General features: G+C 43.8%; 1 protein-coding gene across 5 annotated transcripts in view; it reads right to left on the bottom strand.

Moving 5' to 3' along the window:
* The window catches only part of CFAP46 (cilia and flagella associated protein 46), a 287892-nt gene that overhangs the window by 213566 nt on the left and 53089 nt on the right, over positions 1 to 21237 (bottom strand). For all 5 annotated transcript variants that reach the window (XM_068256846.1, XM_068256850.1, XM_068256848.1 and 2 more), the window contains exons 10-14: positions 16404 to 16503; positions 9581 to 9679; positions 5833 to 6023; positions 2147 to 2375; positions 613 to 733 (exon numbers count right to left, since the gene is read on the bottom strand). In XM_068256846.1, coding sequence (XP_068112947.1) covers positions 613 to 733; positions 2147 to 2375; positions 5833 to 6023; positions 9581 to 9679; positions 16404 to 16503 — 740 coding nt within the window. The remainder of the gene's footprint in view (positions 1 to 612; positions 734 to 2146; positions 2376 to 5832; positions 6024 to 9580; positions 9680 to 16403; positions 16504 to 21237) is intronic.

Raw genomic sequence — 21237 nt, 5'->3', positions numbered from 1 at the left:
CAGCTTCTGCATTACCCGAAGCACTTCCATTGCATTGCAGGCAGTGTCGCATTTTCCATTGCCTGCAATGGCCATTGTGACAAGATGCAATAAGAGAGAGTTTAAGACTATGGAAATCCCGGATAAGGACTATAAGCAAAATTGTTTATCTCATTAGTTTACTATCATTTCAGGCTTGCTTTAAAGTGGCCTTCAAATGACAACATTTTGAAAAGCATAACTATAAGGCATGAAAATAGAAATAAGTACATAACAAAAACAGAGAACAGGCAATAAAATAAACAGTGACGGGCCCTCTTTCAATAAACAGTGTTCGTGAGTTTCTCATCAATACTTTTCCATCTCCAGGCAAGCAAAAAAGGACTCATAAAGAAGTTGACCCAAATTATCATCATTTGTTTACTATTTTTCTTCCCTACTTTTTATAACTTTTTCAACTGCTAGGCGCTGAAAATGTATTTTGTAGATAAATTGAGAAAACATTTCCTGAGAGAAATCTAAGGAGAACAGTTTATCGAATCATGGCTCAATTGCCCTCCACTGCAATCAGATTCCATCCATTATAATTGGAGAGGAACTTTTAAAATGTACACAAGAAAACAGGCTGATTACCTTTGGATTCGTTCTCGCTCTCCAGCACCATCTGAAATGCATCGGGAGCCAGACAGAGGCCAACGTTTACAAGTAATGGACGTTTCTTCCTTACAGAGTCCTTCGAGTTGCTCTGCTTTGCCTATGCCAAAAAATGAAACCAGACTTGGAATTTAAAATATGAACTAGATTACACCTCTGTAAATTGAACGCAGCAGTTTGGCTGCAAACAGGTAATTATGGTGCAAAGTCCCGATTAGTATATTAAAATGGACCTGAACTTATAACTTCCGTTCTGATCTGAATGATAAGTAACAGTATAATAACCTTTAGAGAAAAACATTTATTTCTTACAGCTAATACAAATCCTGCAATAAATCTGCAGTGTATCTACTTCCTGCTTTTTATGCAGACACAGGGTTAACATCCTGTGTTTACAAATTAGCTACTCTGCTGAGGCAGCCAGGTGACACAGCTGAGAGTTCAAAGTTGATTAATCACAGATAATGGAGAATTAGACAGGCTGAACGCTCTAAATACATACAGGGTGCATTTCTCTGTTTTTCCTTCTGTCCTTCGCAAGAGTCCAGGTCCACTTTAAGCGCCGCCTAAAAGTGGACCTTAAAGGATACCCGAGGTGACATGTGACATGATGAGATAGACATGGGTATGTACAGTGCCAAGCATACAACTAACTATGCTGTGTTCCTTTTTTTCTTTCCCTGCCTGAAAGAGTTAAATATCAGGTATGTAATTGGCTGACTCAGTCCTGACAGGAAGCGACTACAGATTGACCCTCACTGATAAGAAATTCCAACTATAAAAAACTTTCCTAGCTGAAAATGGCTTCTGAGAGCAGGAAAGAGATAAAAAGGTTCAATGTTTTAGCTCTGGCATACTTCAATGAATGTGTCATTGAGCAAAAACAATAAAACAGTTAAAACTTAAAAAGGAGATTTAAACATAAAATAAAACTGTGGAATATCATAAAAAGTCATTTTTAGGAGAAGGAAGATAGATACAATCGTTTATTTCATTAATTTATTTTCGCCTCGGGTGTCCTTTAATCTTGTTTGTGTCTATGGCAGGACTGACTGTCTAAATTTGGCGCTGGAGTTTAGCTATTATATAAAATCTCCAGCTACCGATGGAGGTGGCGGAGGGGTAACTAAGTGGTGACTGGAGTTTGACCATCATGTTGCTGAAATGTGGATATTGGTGGTTGGAGTCAGTAAGCAGCACCCGGGGTTATTTGGGCATCAGGGTCTCTGGTCACAGGTGTAGGCAGTTGGGGGGGGGGGGGGGGTGTTAGGGTCATCTCAACTATAACATTTCTTTTCAACACTTGCCAAACAAATATTTTTTTTCCTTCCATAATTTTAGTATTGTTTTTGCTTGTTGGGTATTTAAAAACAGATAAGGTTCGGGAACGGCGTTGCTTTGTACCAGGCTTTTTCTATCAGCCTCCAAGTGTGCACCATCCAGTAACATGTTGAAGGAAATGTTTTCTCACCATTGGTAATCCATTGGTGGCTTTATGAAGACAAGATGTTACCTGCTCGAGGATCATGGCTGCCTGATCTTCTGCCCTCTGGGGTTTAGTGTACAGTGTGGCTCGAAGCTGAAGACGATGCAGATACATTTTTAGGAAGTTTTGGTATTGCCCGTTGCCGTCAAGATTCACTGCCTTCAGTACGTGTTCTATAGCAACTTCAATCCGATCTTCCTGCTCCTCGATTTGTGCAATTTCAATGTGAATCTGGCAGCGCATTACAGTCAACAAACTAAAGAAGGAGAAAACTTTTACTATTTACAAAGGAATTTTAATAAAGTATTTTCCTTTTTATACAGTACATTTATGTGCTTATACTGTATATTCCTTTTCACCCCTGCACCTATGTGGGTGGTCCTTGAGATGTCAGAGAAGAGGAATGCAGGCACGGCCCTCTTCACAAGTTGACTACTCTGCTTAAAGGGAAGGTTCAGGGAGGGGATTCAAAAAATAAAAATAAATTTCCACTTACCTGGGGCTTCCTCCAGCCCGTGGCAGGCAGGAGGTGCCCTCGCCGCCGCTCCGCAGGCTCCCGGTGGTCTCCGGTGCCCGACCCGACCTGGCCAGGCCGGCTGCCAGGTCGGGCTCTTCTGCGCTCCATTTCCTGGGACTTCTGCGGCCCACGATGGCGCGCTGACGTCATCGGACGTCCGCCGGGCTGTACTGCGCATGCGCAGTAGTTCTGCATGCGCAGTACAGCCCGGCGGACGTCTGATGACGTCAGCGCGCCGGCGTGGGACGCAGAAGTCCCAGGAAATGGAGCGCAGAAGAGCCCGACCTGGCAGCCGGCCTGGCCAGGTCGGGTCGGGCACCGGAGACCACCGGGAGCCTGCGGAGCGGCGGCGAGGGCACCTCCTGCCTGCCACGGGCTGGAGGAAGCCCCAGGTAAGTGGAAATTTATTTTTATTTTTTGAATCCCCTCCCTGAACCTTCCCTTTAAACCTTATGCACACAATGCAATTTTCTGACAGATTTACTGTCAGAGCGATCTGTCTGATCTGATTTGTTTGTGTGCAACAGAATCAATGTAGAGTCTGTTTCAGTTGATTATTATTCGGTAGGGATTAGATTGTGAGCCCCTCTGAGGGACAGTGAGCATATTTAAAGGGACACTTAAGTCAAACAAAAAAAATGAGTTTTACTCACCTAGGGCTTCCAATAGCCCCCTGCAGCTGTCCGGTGCCGTCGCCGTCTCCCTCCGATCCTCCTGGACCCGCCGGCAGCCACTTCCTGTTTCGGTGACAGGAGCTAACAGGCTGGGGAAGTGAGTGATTATTCGTGTTCCCAGACACATTAGCACCCTCTATGCTGCTATATGGTATATGATATATGCTATAGCAGCATAGATGGCGCTATTCGCGAAGAATCGCTCGCGTCCCCAGCCTGTCAGCTCCTGTCACCGAAACAGGAAGTGGCTGCCGGCGGGGCAAGGAGGATCGGAGGGAGGAGGCGAGGGCACCAGACAGCTGCAGGTGGCTATTGGAAGCCCCAGGTGAGTAAAACTCATTTTTTTTTTACTTAAGTGTCCCTTTAAGTTAAAGTGTAAGTAAAAAACAAAAAAACAGATACTCACCTAAGGAGTGCTTAGTGTGGTTTGCCTTCTTAAAACAGAAGGTTATTTGTGATAATTCAGCTTTAAGTAAACATTTGTGGTTACCCGCAATGCATCACTACTGAATATGCAAATTATTTCTTTATGCCCATGAAGCCATTATGCCCATGAAGCCAAGCTTAAATCCAAAATTGCTGGTGTATAGCACACTTATAGCTAATACATTTTAAGGGCCACATCAACCCAACATGCAGACAACCTGTTTCGGTTGATGTGGCTCTGTAAAATGTATGATTGAAGGGGACTCAGAGATGTTCTGAGTTACAATGGCAAGAGTGACCCAGGAGCTTCAGATAAATGCTGGAAAGGATACAATCAGAGAGGAACTCTGTTCCATCCAATGTGGGAATGCCTATATGTAAATGATTTTTTGGGGAAAAAGGTTACATACTAAATGAACACATTGGAATTTATCTTAAAGCGGAATATAACCCTGCATTTCAACTTTGCTCTAAACCATTATTTACAGCATATTATATGCAACCAGAATTTTTTTTTTTACTAGACCAGCATTGGAAGGGTTACACACAGCTTTAAAATTCCGTGGATAGAAATGCTGCTGCAGCGGAAGTTTAGATAGATACATTTAAGTAAACACAATGTAACAAGTGGTGAATGTTACACACTCTCTGGCTGTCCTCCAGCTCTTGCACAGTCAGAGTGTGTGTGTCATATTCCACACTTGTTACATTGTGTTTATTTAAATGCATCTATCTAAACTTCAGCTGTGGCAGCATTTCTATCCATGGAACTTTAAAGCTCTGTCTGTAACCCTTCCAATGCTGGTCTAGTAAAAAAAAAAAAATGCTGGTTGCATATAATATTCTGTAAATAATGTTTTAGAGCAAAGTTGAAATGCAGGGTTATATTCCGCTTTAAAGGAGACAAAAGGAAACCGAGAGCCCAATATAGTGTAGTATCTCAGTGACAATTAGTAAGGTGTACAACAAAGTAATGGTTATGGGCGGACTTAGAGGAGGGTAGGTAGGCACTCAGTACAAACTACAGATGGGGAATGTCCCGCTGAAGGGCAGTGCAGAAACTTCAGCAAAAGCTACGTGCTCACGACAGGAAAAGTTCAAGCTTTGTGACCATTAATTGTGAAAAGAGGAACAGAGAATGTCTGGCACTGTAGCTTTAATGCAAAACAGCAGGTGTACAATGGATATTGCATACAACACACACAGGGACAGTGTCCGTGGGGATGGTGGTACTTATCGTGCTCTGCTGAAGGTGGAGAGGCGACTGTGGGCGCCAGTGGGTGCACGGCCTAGGCTTTTTCTCTGCGCCTCTCTCTCCTCCTCTTATGGGCAGCAGGCGGGGACACGCGGGAGTCGTTCGTCGCACCAGGAAAGCAGAGCGGGGAGGCTGCAGACATCGCTTCTGCCAGCACCCGCTCTGCAAGAACGGCAGGCTTCCCCTGCCGCGACGAACGACTCCGGGGGGGGGGGACACTCGTGTCCCCGCCTGGCTGTCCATAGGAGAGCGACTGAGCGAGAGAGGCGGGGGGGGGGATGAAGGAGAGAGAGAGGCAGAGGAGGAGAGAGAGGCGCAGAGAAAAAGCCGGCGGCTTGAATTGTTACATTGCCGCCGGCTGAATTGCATTAAATGAACTAAGTTGTTCTACGTTTGGCCGCTGCGCTGCGGCCAGAAGATACATTAATGTCAGAGGAATCATTCCATTTCTAACATTGGCCGCAGCGCAGCGGCCACTTCGCGCATTGGCCGGCCAGAACCCGAAGTGGCCGGCCAGAACTAGAAGTGGCCAAACGTGGGTTCTGGCCGTAATATATACATAACTCTTGTAAAAATTAAGCACTTTTTTTATTACATTATTTTCGCAGGAGTTCCTCTTTATTACAATAATACAATACAATACAATAACATTTGTAAAGCGCTTTTCCCCCATAGGACTCAAAGCGCATTACGAGTTAAGACATTGAGAAAGAAAGTATGTATATGTGCATTTAATGGAAAAGAAAAAAAATGTTAGAGATAGAGGTGAAGGGAATGGAATACATTGTTTGGATTTTGCAAATATAACCCGTATCATGCTTATTACAAAAGTCATACTTGCCTATCTATTCCCTCTAATGCCTCAGAAACTGATACCAGAGACTTCTTTACGTGTTTACGCAGATTGTGCTGGAGTAAAGGCAAACATAGGTTCCACAGAGTTACACAAACATCCTGGACAGAGACCGGGTCACCGAGACGGACGGCATCTTGTAAAGGTGTCTCCATTCGCTTTATAATTTTTAGCTGTATCTGTGTACATGAAAACGTAATTCAGGTATGGTGTAAGCAGAAATCAGTATACTATGCATGCAATGGAATTTGAGTCCTTACTTGCTTATCGGCACAGTGATGCAGGTTGGTCACCTCTGACTAAATACAACAGCCAACCTGAATGTAGTACAGCCAGGGCTGCCATCAGAAATGTTTGGGCCACATACTTAGCAAACCTACTGGGCCCCCCTCACTACCCTCTGCCCGCACATAGCAAAGCACAATCTTTGAAGGCTTGAACAAGCTAACGTCTGTGTGCCCACTTATCACGCACTCCTATGGCTGGTAGATTTCTGTGTGTGCTCAGTTCGGTAAGACTGTGACTGCGCTTGCACAGAACTTTCCCTGCTATGGGAGCACAATGAAGGAAGTAGGCAACCCAACCCAGCTGGATTATGCCACTTCACAGGAGCATTGAGGGAGCTGATGGACTACAGGGAGCTGAAAGGAGTCCCAGGTAAGTAAAAATCCTTTTCTCCCATTCATCTCAGGTTTACTTTAACCTAAGGTAACTCATGGATGAGCCTCCCGACACTTTCACACCATATTAATGGACAGACAGAAGGACAGACAGACACAGACTGCAGCTGTGGCCCATATGTGGCACTGGTCGCTGGGCCCCAGATTCACTTGGGCCCCATACAGCAGTCCCCCCAGTGATGCCCTGAAGGCGGCCCTGAGAACAGCTTGACTAACAACACTCCATGTAAGCTCAAGAACTACAAAGGTGACATGCTGACAACAATTAGTGGCCTGCAGAATGGTAGAGAGTGAAAGGAACCCTCACAGTCAAGCATTTTGAATTGTTCATAAATGTAAGTTAACATCTCTCTGGGAAATAAAAAAAGAATAAAAACAAAGACAAAAACAAACAAAACTTATGATGATGTCATCACTACTTACACCCAGAAATTACTCACTACTACATCTGTATTCCATTCTCAGTTTGTGCTGAAGTGCTGAAAAAAATCTGCCCGATACGATAATCAACAGACTTCTCATTACAAGTGAAATTTACAGGAGGAATTACAGAAACATGGCAGAAAACAATTTCAGCACATGCTGCAGTTTGGTTTACTATAAGTATAAGCACACAGTAACAGCTTACATATGCCATACATACTGAAGCTGACATGCAGCTTTTGTTCATATGGGACAAAATCAATGGTTCAAATATACCGCATTATCGTTAAAGGCCCCCATAAAGACATTTAAAGAACATCCGGATATACATACACCAACTCTTTACATTTAACTAGTAATAGGCTTGAGAGGGAATTGGTTTCTGACGAGCCCAAAGGTGACTTTTCCTTAAAGGACAACTGAAGTGAGAAGAATATGGAGGCTGCCATATTTATTTCCTTTTAAAAAGGACATCCGAGGTGAAAATAAACTAAGGGGAGAAACAATTGAATCTATCCTCCTCCACCTAAAAATGACTTTTTAAGTTATCCCCCAGTTTTATTTTACATTTGAATCTAGTTTTTAAGTTTCTACTGTTTCATAGTCTCTGCTCAATTACACCTTCATTGAAATATGTTAGAGCTCAAATCTATTAATTATTGACCATTTCTATCTCTTTCCTCCTCTCAGAAGCCATTTACTTACAGGAAAGTATTTCATGGCTGTAATTACTTATAAGTGAGGGTTATACTATGGTCTGACCCAGTCCAACACGGTCTCGACCCAGATAGAACCCGTCACTTGCATACCTGATGTTTAACTCTTTCAGGCAGAGAAATAAAAAAGGAACACAGCCTAGTTATTAGTGTGCTTGGTAATGTACATACACATGTCTATCTCATCATGTCACACGTCACCTGGGTTGTCCTTTAAGCAATACCAGTTGCCTGGCAGTTGGTCTATTTGGCTGTAAAAGTGTCAGAAACACCTGACCTGCTGCATGCTTGTTCAGGGTCTATGGCTAAAAGTATTGGAGGCAGAGGATTAGCAGGATAGCCAGGTACCTGGTATTGCTTAAAAGGATATGGCAGCCTCCATATACCTCTCACTTCAGTTGTCCTTTAATATGTGCTACATAGTTTGCCTGCACTTAAAGTGACACTTAAGCCAGGAATAAAAGAAAACAGATTTACTTTTCTGGGGCTTCCACCAGCCCCCAGCAGCCGTCCTGTGCCCTCGCAGTCACTCACGGAGCCTTCGATCCCCCGCCGCCAGATAGTTTCATTTTCACTGACAGGGCCGACAGGCCCGGCCACGCTTATTTTTCTTTGCGTTCCCGCCCACAATAGTGTCCTGCACCTGTGCAGGAGGCTATTGAGGATGGGAACATGAAGAAGGATGCGCGTGGCCAGGCCTGCGCAGGCGCAGAAATCCCACCGACTCCCTGTCAGCGAAAAACGAAAAGAGCTGGTGGCGGGGGGCCGAAGGCTTAGTGACTGACTGCGAGGGCACAGGACGGCTGCCGGGGGCTGGTGGAAGCCCCAGGCAAGTAAAACTGACTTTTTTATTCCTGACTTAAGTGTCCCTTTAAGAGAACGTTGCATCCAGCAATGGCATAGCTACAATATGCAGGGCTCCGTGGTGAATTTGGGAACTGCTTCCCTCCCAACAGGCCAATCCCAGACCTGCTCCACCACAACACAAACACGCAAGGACAACTGAAGCTAGATGGATATGGAGGCTACCATATTTATTTCCTTTTAAGCAATGCCAGTTGCCTGGCCCTCCTGCTGATCCTCTGCCTCTAATACTTTTAGCCATAGACCCTGAACAAGCATGCAGCAGATCAGGTGTTTCTGACAGTATTGTCAGATCTGACAAGATTAGCTGCATGCTTGTTTCTGGTGTTATTCAGACACTACTGCAGCCAAATAGATCAGAGGGGGTGCCAGGCAACTGGTATTGAGTAAAAGGGAAATAAGCCTCCATATTCTTCTTACTTCAATTGTCCTTTAAGGGTCCTCTGCTTTCCTCAACAGTGCTTTTCCATGGACCTGTAGCACCCTCCATTACCCAGTTATAGGAGTGTCCTCCACTAGCCCCGCTATAGACCTGCCATACACTGCTCCCTATAGTGCCCTCCATAATGTCCGTCGTTCCTCTGTATAGGTACAGGCACTGACTTCCCCCTACCCTAAAGCAGAGTAATGGCTGTAACATCTTACCTGTCCTGCACTCAGATCAGTGCCCAGGCCCTTCACACCTGCCCAATAGGCCTGTGTCAAACACTGGTCCCCCAAACCAGCAAAAATGCATAATCACGTCAACAGGTAGGTAACAGTGATATGTTTGGCAATTAGTCCAGGGGGAGGTCTGAGCACTGATCTGAGGGCGGGGACTGCGCTAGCAAAATAGGTAAGAGCAGCACCCTGCTGCCATTACTCTGCACTGAGAACTCTGCAGAAGGACGCACATACGGTCATGAGGAGGGCCTTTTGGGGCACTCTTGGAGATAGAGTCCTGGTCATGATTGGTACTGCTGCAACCCCTGTTCTTACACCACTGGCAACCAGATAAACCATGCATGTTCACATAGCTGGACCAATTGTATTCAAACAACAGAGCAGACAAACCTCAACAGTAGTTTTGGTGTACATATCAATCCGAGGACCAAGAGACAAAACTTCAAGCTCACTCTGAAGACATTCCATAGTTAGGAGAGTCCTCTGATCCTGCAACATAGAAAACATCTTTGAGGAGAAACCATTAAAAAAAAACACACAGCAGGGCTAAAACTGATTAGTCCAGTACTGCTTTGCGTTGCTCCCCTCGGTTATTTTCCATAGGTAGCTGGATTGTGGCTTTCTACCCCTGTCAGGTACCCTTTAGTTTTGGTCAAGGCAGGACTGGATCACTGTTATCTTGTTCTGGCACCCCTAGAGTTTGGCTTGAGTCCCACTTTAGACCCCATACTGTTTACAAGTTAAAATGGAACTCTGAGATAAGTGTTACAGTTCACAAAGTCTGGAAAAAGTGACTCATGCTGCCAGCTCACATTTCCAGTCAATGGAGGCACTGCAATAAATACAGGTGTGTGAAATCTAAGCAAAAAAAAAAAAAACACAGGTGAAAGCTGTCTATAACTTTGTTTTGCTGCTGGCTGGATTAGCACATGCATACTTAACTTTATCATTTTTTGAATAAAATTTACCTCCTAGGAGAAAGCAGGAGAATAAGTGAATTGAATAAGGGCCATTGGGCCTAAGGCACGAATGCACAGTAATATTGCTGTGCGCAGATATCACACAGCAATATTATCCTAATGGCACTATGTACCGCGAGTTACACTATGCGTGTGACCAACGGTACTAGACTAACGCGAGCGTTGCTGTGGTAGCATGCATTACCTTAGGAGCAGTCACATTAGTCGAATACTGCAGGTTGAACTAATAGTGTAACTCAATGTACACGGTGCAGGTAGCTAGGGTAATATTGCCGTGTGATGTCTGTGCACGGCAATACTACTGCACATTCCTCCTGCAGGCCCATTATGTTCTAAATGCTTAAAAACAGCACATCGCAGATCCTCATCTCTTTTCTGTACCCCTCTGGGTCCCTGGTTCATATCCCAGTCTGGCACTATCTGTATGGAGTTTGTGTGTTTTACCCGTGTCTGCGTGGGTTTCCTCTGGGAACTCCAGTTTCCTCCTACATCCCAAAAATATACAGATAAGTAGATTGTCGCTAGCCTACGATACATACACTACACGTTATAAACATATGACTATGGTAGGGATTAGATTGCGAGTCTCTCTGAGGGACCGGGGCGTAGCAATAGACTCCGCAAGGGATGGATTTGCAGGGGGGTCCAGAAGCTGTGGTGGTCCCCATGGGGGGGGGGGGGAAGTCCTGAGAGACTGACAACTAAAGCTACGTACAAACGTCATACGTCCAACTAGTGTAAAACATGCAAACGACCCGACGAAACGCACAACCTGACGTACCACACGACCTGTATGACCACACGTCCGGGCGGATAAATGTCCAACTCATTTACATACTGCGTACTTTAACGGAATGACGGACTACAAATTAAAAACAAGTACAAGTCACTTAAAAGTCGTTCAAATGACTTGTACACACGGATCAACTGCACAGTATCCGACCAACAGTTGTGTGAGTAGATCCGACAGTTGGATCGTGCAAACCGCCTGTTATCAGTCGTTTGCACGCGTACACATGCCTGATTGTTGTCCAATAGACTAAAGTCGGATGACAATCAGGCAGTTTGGTTAAGCGTGTGTACAGGCCTTAAAGGCAACGGAAAGAAAAAAAAAAACTTTCTGTGCTCTGCACAATTGTTCTAATGACTGCATCTGCTCAGCCACTGATAAGGAATCATATGCAACAATGCCGATTCAGTCTGTACAGGGAATACCTTTATGCAACACGTGGGTCATGCAAGACTCAAAAGCCCTACTAGTACAATTAAATAGTGGTCATATAAGCCACTTATATAAAATTCACATATTTAGTAAAGGTATAAAAATGTAAAACACAGTAGACTATTGCAGTGCTGGTGAGGCCACAGCGGGGGTCTTTGCTTATCTCCCCCAGATCAAACAAGAATAGGGTGTGTCCAATGTCTGGGGTGTAGCTAGCTCTAGTAAAAATGTGACAACTACCAACACTGATCCGTACATATATTGGCTGGATACTAGAATCCTAGTACATGTACACTCAAGTGGTGGATATCACACTAAAGGCACATACACACATCAGACCATAGTCTTTGGAAAATGAAAGATCACAGACCAATTTTACCCCCTTCCATGTAGTATGAGAGCCATACTCTACACAGTCTATTCTATGGAGCGGAACTCCCCATCAGACAGAAATCTTTGCAAGGTGCTGAACACACAGATGCTGTACAGACACAAAAGATCAGTATCTGCAAAAGATCTGTTCCTGCAAAATGCATTCATAGTCTATGATATCTGCAGATCATCATACACACCTTGTTTAACAGACATTCATCTGCAGATCAGATCCACCAGGATGGATTTTCAGATCTGCAGATGATTTTCAGATCTGCAGATGAATGTCAGTTAAACAAGGTGTGTATGATGATCTGCAGATCTCATAGACTATCATTGCAATTTGCAGGAACGGACCTTTGGCAGGAACAGATCTTTTGCAGATACTGATCTTTTGTGTCTGTATAGCATCTTTGTGTGCAGCATCTTGCAATGATTTCTGTCTGATGGGGAGTTCAGCTCCATAGAAAAGACTGTGTAGAGTATGGCTCTCATACTACATGAAGGGTGGTAAGATTGGTCTGTGATCTTTCATTTTCCAAAGACTATAGTCTGATGTGTGTATGAGCCTTTAGCCTAATCAGGCACAGATTGTCTGAACCTGCGTCAATGGAGGCAGTGTTCTGCCATTGGGTTCTCCATTGAAACACAGATAGGTAAACTTTAAATACAACTGTAGCAAGAGGTATGTGGAGGCCGCCATATTTATTTCTTTTTAAACAATACCAGTTGCCTGCTGATCCTCTACATCTAATACATATTGCTGTAGACCCTGAACAAGCATGCAGCAAATCATGTGTTTCTGACATTATAGTCGGATCTGATAAGATTAGCTGCATGCTTATTTCTGGTCTAATTCAGACAGTACTGCAGCCAAATAGATCGGCAGGGCTGCCAGGTAACTGGTATTGTTTAAAAGGAAATAAATATGGCAGCCTCCACATACATCTTGCTACAGTTGTCCTTTAAACAAGACAGGTACTTATATTGGCAGGAACTAGTACAGCCAAATGATACAAGGGGATATGGACAAGAGGTGCTGGACATATCTACATAGTTACAGTGTTACAAGAAGTGCTTCCCTGTTTGATCTGTGGGGGATAAGCAAAGACACCCGCCGTGGCCTCACCAGCACTGCAATAGTCCACTGTGTTTTACATTCCTACACCTTTAATCAATATGTACATTTTATATAAGTGGCTTATATGACCACTATTTACTTGATAAGGAATTATACAAAGATTTGTAGACGGTCTCTATTCAGTGAGCAGCAGTGTCTTGTGTACAGCGCCTGACCCAAGCCTCTCTAACCTTCCCCAAAGTGCTCTGTACTGTAGTGATGCTGGAGAAGTTTGCTTGATCAGAGATGGACAGAGTGAGTGTAATAAGCTGAGGATGGGAGCACACTCATCTGTTGTTCTTCTGTATGCATTTTCTACACAACATGGGCTTGATTCAGTAAACCGTGATAACTAATATCACGGTCGCTAGCGTTTTGCAAGCGTTATAACGCACGTAACGTTTTTCATGCACAATCGTCAATTTTCAAGCAAAAGCAGCCGCGTTTTCGCGTGAAAATTCGCTATTGCTCACGAAAAACGTTACATGCGTTATAACGCGCAAAACGATAGGGCAAACGTAATATCAGTTATCACGGTTCATTGAATCAAGCCTCATGTGTGTCTGTATGTGTGAAAACATGCATGTTTTATCACTGAAGCTAATGTAACTGATAGAGAAAATACATGCAGTGCTTCACTGCTGTCTGTTTTTATCTGCATGGAGAGAACACTTGCAAGTGTGCACTGGCCAATTGAATGACATTGGTTCTCAGTTTACCTGCGCAGAAAGTGTGTGTGTGTGTGTGGGGGTGGGGGGGGGGTGGGGCCCCATACAAAGATTTGCAGCGGGGACCCCTGATTTCCAGTTACACCCATGTGAGGGACAGTTAAATGATGAGAAAATGTACTCTGTACATCGCTACAGAAGATGTCAGCGCTATATAAATACTAAATAATAATAATAATGGTCTCCTTTCCAGAACTCGATTGAGTTTAGTTTCAGCTCCATCCCAATTATTTCTGCTTGTTTCTTGGCCAGTGCTAGAAAGTTACGTTCTGGCAGCTGTGAAGGTCACTACTTGTGTAACAAATGACGTTAGGGGAGAAATAAATGTATCGCTGTGAAACTTGCTATCTTTTCATCCTCCCTGCCTCTGGATATCCTCTGCAAATCCTTTACTCTCCAAGGCAACACAGGCTATTCTGGGGATTCCGGGGCGCATGGAACAGATGGACGGGGGGAGCGGCAGTATATCCCAGCACATTATAGCGCGGGCTGTTATCTACAAATCAGTCCATTGTATGTTTCCATGTAGCCATAGGTTCACTTCCTCATCTAAAGAATATCATCCAACCATCCTAACTTAAAGAGACTCTGTAACAAAATGTTCATCCTTATTTCTTCTATCCTATAAGTTCCTATACCTGTTTTAATGTGGTCTGTCTTACTGCAGCCTTTTCTAGTTGCACAGTGGCTGTATTATCTTTGTTATATGATCTAATCTTCTCTCCTCTGTCGGCTCTGTCGGGCTGAGGCAGTCAGGCTAGAATTTGATGTGCTGCTTGTGATTGGATAGAAGCTATACACACCCTCTCCAGGCCCCTGCACACTCTGTATGACTCACACACTGAGCTACTCTCAGCCTATCACTTGCTATGTCTTTTGTTTAAACTGCATAAAACTGGCAATTACAAGCCAGGATTGCAGCGGGGAGTGGCAGAAACAGCACAGAGGGGCCCAGGAGAACATAATGAATAGAATGGTATGCTTTTTATTGTAAGAATTTTACAGTACAGATTCTCTTTAAAGGACCACTATCACAAAAACATTGAAAATGTAAAATACATATACTGTATATAAAATGTACATTTCTCGAAGCGTAAAATAAGCTATTACTTTACTCCTATGTCGCTATCTCTTACAATAGGCAGTAAAAGTCTAACGGATCTGAGAGGTTTCGGACTAATCCATCTCCTCATGGGGGATCCTCAGTAGTTTTTTACAAAAGCACTCCCCAGAAAGGATCTATAAAAAGATAGTGGCCAGCCTGCCTACTTATCTGCACATTAGTTTGCCAGTTGGACTAAGCAACTGCTGTTCAGTAAGTGGTTTTGAAAACAAAGAAAACCCTGAAAAAAACCTTGATGATTAAATGGACTAGTACAAAAGCTGACAGATATGAGTGTTTTACTACCTTCATCAGCAACATGGGAAAAAGTAATTTATAGTGCATTTTACTCTGAGATAAATATACAGTATTTCCTACGGGATAAGGAGTTCCTGTTCTCGTCAAAAACTAGGGAGAAAAAAGAAATGCCTGACTTACCAACGCCCGATGATACAGGTGGTCAACCCGCATGCGTGCCCCTGTGTGGTCCACTCCCTACCGCTTGTCTCTTGCTTCTTCCCCCTCCCCCCCCATGTACATGTAATAAGTAGTGTAGTGAATGTCTTACCTAACCCATGGCACCCGTGGGGATGGCAGACCTCCTTCTCCTCAGCGGGGCTTGCTCTAGTAACGGCTTGTGCTGATCGCGTCATCAGCACAAGCCGTTACTAGAGCAAGCAGCGCAGAAGAGAAAGAAGTCTGCAATCCTCGCAGGTGCCATGGGTTAGGTAAAACATGCGCTACACTACTTATTACATGGGGGGGGGGGCAAGAGACAAGCAGGAGGGAGCGGACCACACAGGGGGAGCAAACACACACAGGGGCACACTGGGGACATACTGGGGTCAAAATGGACACATGGGGACAAAAGGGGACACACTGGGGATAGAAGCGGACATACTGAAAACAGAAGGCGACATGCTGGGGACAGAAGGGAATACACTGAGTACAAAAGGGGACACACTGGGGACACAGAAGGACAGTAACTGGGGGAAAACATCTACAAGACGCTTCTGGAATATGGACGCACCAGGTTTAGCATATGTGTATTTTATATGTTTTGCAATGGCAAATCGAATTGAATCGAATCGATTGTTTTGCAATGGCAAATCAAATTGAATCGAATCCCGATCGGACATGTCGGATTTAATCGAATCGTAAATAGAATCGTAATCGAATTGCACAAAGAATCGTATCGTGTAGATTGGGCTTAAAGTGCTTCATTTTGTTCACCCCATTGAATTATAGCTGAAAGTCTGCACTTCAACTGCATCTGAGCTGTTTCACTAACAATGGATTGTGGTAAGGTACAGAACAGACAATGGAAAAAACGTTGTCTCTTTCCAAATATTTATGGACCTAACTGTAGATATCTGCATGGCCATGCTGACAGCTGTAGGCTCATATACTTTGTAACAGAACGGTTTGAAATACTATCCAGCACTTTCTCTCTCTCTTTCGCCTGATTCTGATTACTTATTGAAGATAAGGAAGGTGGATTTAATACTGAAATATTATTCACAGAAACAAGCAAGCCTTTTCCTACCCTTAAAGACAGAACATCTGAAGATGTAATTCTGAATGAAAGCTTTTTCTTTTCAGCTCTTGCGCAGATGGAGCACAATTAATATAGAGCACTGTAATAATAGCAACACAGCATGTGCAATGCAACAAAACACGGAAACATACAGTGATATTTGCAGACTTCAAATCATTGAGGCACGCGACCACAAGCTGATTGCATCTTAATTCCAGCGACAGACGAGCAAGCTCAATCAGCAGAGGAATTCTGTAAACAAACAGAACAATTCCAAGATTAAGAGTTACAGTCTAGAAGAAATAAGAAGCCAACATAAAATAAAGTGCTTCAGTAAATTCCATACAAATATCAATTCCCTACATTAGACAGAATGACTGAAATTCAATAAGGGCATTTATAGGATAACTGTACTATATACCTTCTTAGGGAAACATATATTAAACTGTGCCGCATAAGGTACAGTAATTACTACTAAGTTTTAGTGTTTCAGACTCTGTTCCTTCATTAGAGGGGTTGCTATGGAAACATCACTTGCAGTATTTTTGCTTGGCAAATTAAATCTTGCAGGCAGTAAATAGCTTCCTTGGTCAATAAGTGTCCCAAGGTCTATTTACCTCACTTACTGAAGGATTTTTTTCCACACACTTTGGGGCGCCGTTAGTTTATCTCCTTCATATAACAAATGCAGCTCTAATCTGGCTCTGTAACAAGTTCCAGTATGTTAGTCCTCAAAATTACTACAAGCATTAGGAGAAATGGGCTTTCAGGACACAAGGATACTGCTGTCGTAGTAGATGCAGAATCGGGTTTTCTTGAGCGAGTAAAGAGTAATTTGATTCGGCAGTTGCTAAACCAACACGGACAACAGTGAAGTCAAATAAATGGTATGGGAATAATGAGTGGAGTTTGTAAGGAATTCACAGGCTGAGATTGGGGAAGACAGCTGGCTCAATATGGTCACAGTAAACGGAAGCAGGAAAATTGGGCGCCGGTGAGCCGTGGATGTTTAGGTGCCGCCATAGGTGCCCATACGAATATTGTTTATAGAAGGAAATATGGGTGCTGGGGACCCTCACTATGCTGTAAACGATATTTAGAGTTTTCTATAAAGGATATTTAGCAGATTTTTCTTTAAATTATATTTAGAATTGTTTTCAGTGGGTTTGTGGCATGGCGGGTGGGGGTGGTAGAGGTTAGATGTTAATGGGAGGGGGAGGATTTAAGGTTAGGCGTGAGGGAGGGGATTTTAAGGTTAGGCATCGGAGGGAGTGTGGCTAGGCATAGGAGGGGTGATTAGGGTTAGGCATGTGTGTGGGGGGTTAAGATTAGGTGTGAGGGAGGGGGTTTTAAAGCTAGGCATGGGGGGTTACAGTTAGGCATGGGCTGGGGGGTCAGTTAGGGTTAGGCATCGGGGGTGGGGGGGCTAGTTAGGGTTAGGCATCGGCCAGGCAGTGGTTAGGGTTAGGAATCGGCAGGGGTGGGGGGTCGTTTAGACTTAGATATAGGTAGAGGGAAGGATCTGTGTGAGAATAAGGTTAGGATTAGCTGTAGCAAAATATCGGAACCGAAGTTTTACTATTGTCATTTGCATTCATAATAATTGAATATCAGTAAATTTACCGATAATCTACTAGCCGATATTTCAGGCACCCAAATATCGAGGCCCCCTTTCTGCATGTATGCCAAAGTAACCAGCTGAGAGTCAAGGATTAGGGTGATCTTTTTAATCCATTTGGCTCAATGCTCTGCTCTGTTAGGACTTCTATAGACATTACATATCTGTCATCTGAGAAGATTATTTGTGATTGGATTAGCTGCACAGTGTAATGTCTGTAAGCGAATCTTTAATCTATATCCTCTACAGCCAATCCTATTCAGGAAAATCACAATCTGGGCTGCAATACAGGCTTCATTTTGATTGAACTTAAAGCTCTTGGTAAGGATTTAACGTATATATACATAGCTGGCACATGTGTCTATATTACTACTGTCCAAATTAATCCCTCCATGTACCCTGAGCACCCTTTGATTTGCTTTACATTTTCTTTACTGCTTGACTTTAAACTCGTTAATATATTTAGTCCATGATGTATAGATTTCTTTCCCCAGCATGGGTTGTTTTTCTGCAGAGTGTTATACTTAACCAGCTGAGCGGTCTGGACGAGCTCAGCTCGTCCAACACCGCCAGCGGCTGCCGCTCAGGCCCTGCTGGGCCGATTTTAATGAAATAAAAAGCAGCACACGCAGCCGGCACTTTGCCAGCCGCGTGTGCTGCCTGATCGCCGCTGCAGCGCGGCGATCCGCCGCGTGCAGCGGCGAAAGAGGGTCCCCCCAGCCGCCCGAGCCCAGCGTAGCCGGAACAAACAGTTCCGGCCAGCGCTAAGGGCTGGATCGGAGGCGGCTGACGTCAGGACGTCGGCTGACGTCCATGACGTCACTCCGCTCGTCGCTATGGCGACGATGTAAGCAAAACAAGGAAGGCCGCTCATTGCGGCCTTCCTTGTTTATTATGGGCGCCGGAGGCGATCGGAAGAACGCCTCCGGAGCGCCCTCTAGTGGGCTTTCATGCAGCCAACTTTCAGTTGGCTGCATGAAATAGTTTTTTTTTTATTTAAAAAAAACCCTCCCGCAGCCACCCTGGCGATTTAATCAGAACGCCAGGGTGGTTAAGGAGAACCTGAACTGAAAATAAAAAGTCAAAATTTCCATACACAGGTCATACTTACCTCCTGATTAGTCTACTACTCAATCTCTCCTCTCCTGCGTCCCATTTGTCCACTGTGATCAATGGATTTCTCCATTCCTCTATTTTAAAAATGGCCATTACCCCCTAACAGCTTCCTGGTCAGCACACTGTTAAACTGTAATATCACCCACTTGATCCATAGGGAAACATGGACATTACCTTGCACATTCAGTTGTAACTGACAGCTGTTGATATATAACTGACAGCAACTGGTATATTTCAGTTCTGACAAAATATTGTCAGAACTAGAAGGGATCACTGTAAGAAGAAAATGGTGAGCTTCTGAGAGGAACTGACAGTGAGGTTTGTATGTGATATTCATTTGCAGCTATGTCATGTCCTTATTTTAAATAATTTTCTCGCTTCAGGTTCCTTTTAAAGAGGACCCGAGGTGGGTTTGAAGAATATTATCTGCATACAGAGGCTGGATCTGCCTATACAGCCCAGCCTCTGTTTCTATCCCAAACCCCCCTAAGGTCCCCCTGCACTCTGCAATCCCTCATAAATCACAGCCATGCTGCTGACAAACAGCTTGTCAGAGCTGGTTGTGTTTATCTCTATAGTGTCAGTCTGCTGCGCTCCCCGCCTCCTGCAGAACTCCAGTCCCCGCCTGCACCCCTTCCCTCCCTGCTGATTGGAGGGAAGGGAGGGGGGCAGGGACCGGAGCTATGCAGGAGGCGGGGGAGCAGCTGAGACTGACACTACAGATGTAAACAGAGCCTCACAGTACGGCTGTGATTTATGAGGGATTGCAGAGTGCAGTGGGACCTTAGTGGGGTTTGGGATAGCAACAGAGGCTGGGCTGTATAGGCAGATCCAGCCTCTGTATGCAGATAACATTCTTTAAACACACCTCGGGTTCTCTTTAAACTTTGCCTTTAAGTGGGATAAAACTCTGACATAGTATTCGATAAAAAAGTGTTTTCCTACTTTTTATTACCCATACAGTTATCATATTTGCTTTTGTGCTATACATTGTGCTAATATTGTCTGTCTACAAATTAAAATTACACAGTACAGTTTATCTACTGTGAAATCTGCCATTGCATTTTATTGCATGGCTGCTGTAGTTACATATTAAAATCTATCTAGTGATCACTTCTCAGTTGCACAAAAACTAGAAGCAAAGAAAGCTCAGTTTCTGCACTTTGCTAATGCTTACCAAATGTATCTGACAAAGGAATGCAAACAAAATATAATGTTATCACCGCTTTGATTGTGGCCAGAAGCTGCCCACTGAAGCAAGGACCTTTCTACTGAAGAACAAAGTGCTGTGTATAACTGTTTGAATGCTGTTCTGCTACAATTTTTTGGGGGGAAAAAGTAGTGTGTACCCCGCTGCAACCCACCAGTCCTTCTGACAGTGCACGACCAGGTCAGCAAGGCCCACGTGAAGTACAAAAGCAAAAAGTCTGCACTTGTCCAAGGTTCTGATTCTTTATTTAGGACATATCCAATAATATGAATAATTTGAAGAGGGAAGCCATGTGGATCCATCGCTTGGGCACCAGGTTCTCACAGGGCTTAAATGCCAAATGGGACCTGTCGCTCATCACTTGAGATTCCTCAATTTCGGGTCTCTTTTCCATGGTTTTGGGGTATTTCTCATTTTGAGTATCCTCCTTTCCCCTTTTCCTTCACATATCGTCCTAGGGATCTGGAGGGACAGGTGCATGGACGTCCCCCTATACAGTATATGGGGGGCCTTCACCATTGTTTGATCAGCTATGATTAACCACTTCAGCCCGAGAGCAATTTTCACATATAGGCGCTGCTCCCATTCATTTGCCAATAACTTTATTACTCCTTATCACAACTAAATGATCTATATATTGTTTTTTTCAGGACAAATTCGGCTTTTAGTGTGTGTTCATTTTGTTTAGTAATCACCTTATTTTCTATGCATTTTAAAGGGAAAATAAGGGAAAAAGATGAAAAAAAAACAATCTATTTCTCCATTTACATCCATTATAGCTTTAAATTAAACAGTGTTGACTATAAGTTAAACCCACTAATTTTATTTGCTCATCCATCCTGGTTATTGCAACATTTAGATTATGTTCCTAGCACAATGTATGGAGAGAATATTGTATTTGGAAATAAAGGTGTCTTTTTTCTGTTTTGTTTTTTGCTTTCTCATTGTACACTGTCAATGATTACAGGCCTTATTTTGAAAAATAATAGTAATATACCCTTATGGCATACATATTTAAAAAGCCAGGTTCCTAAGGTAACAA

The sequence above is a fragment of the Hyperolius riggenbachi genome, chromosome 10 (assembly GCF_040937935.1).
Source record: "Hyperolius riggenbachi isolate aHypRig1 chromosome 10, aHypRig1.pri, whole genome shotgun sequence".
Lineage (NCBI taxonomy): Eukaryota > Metazoa > Chordata > Amphibia > Anura > Hyperoliidae > Hyperolius > Hyperolius riggenbachi.
The sequence above is the reverse complement of the archived record's forward strand: the minus strand, read 5'-3'. Positions and strand labels throughout refer to the sequence as shown.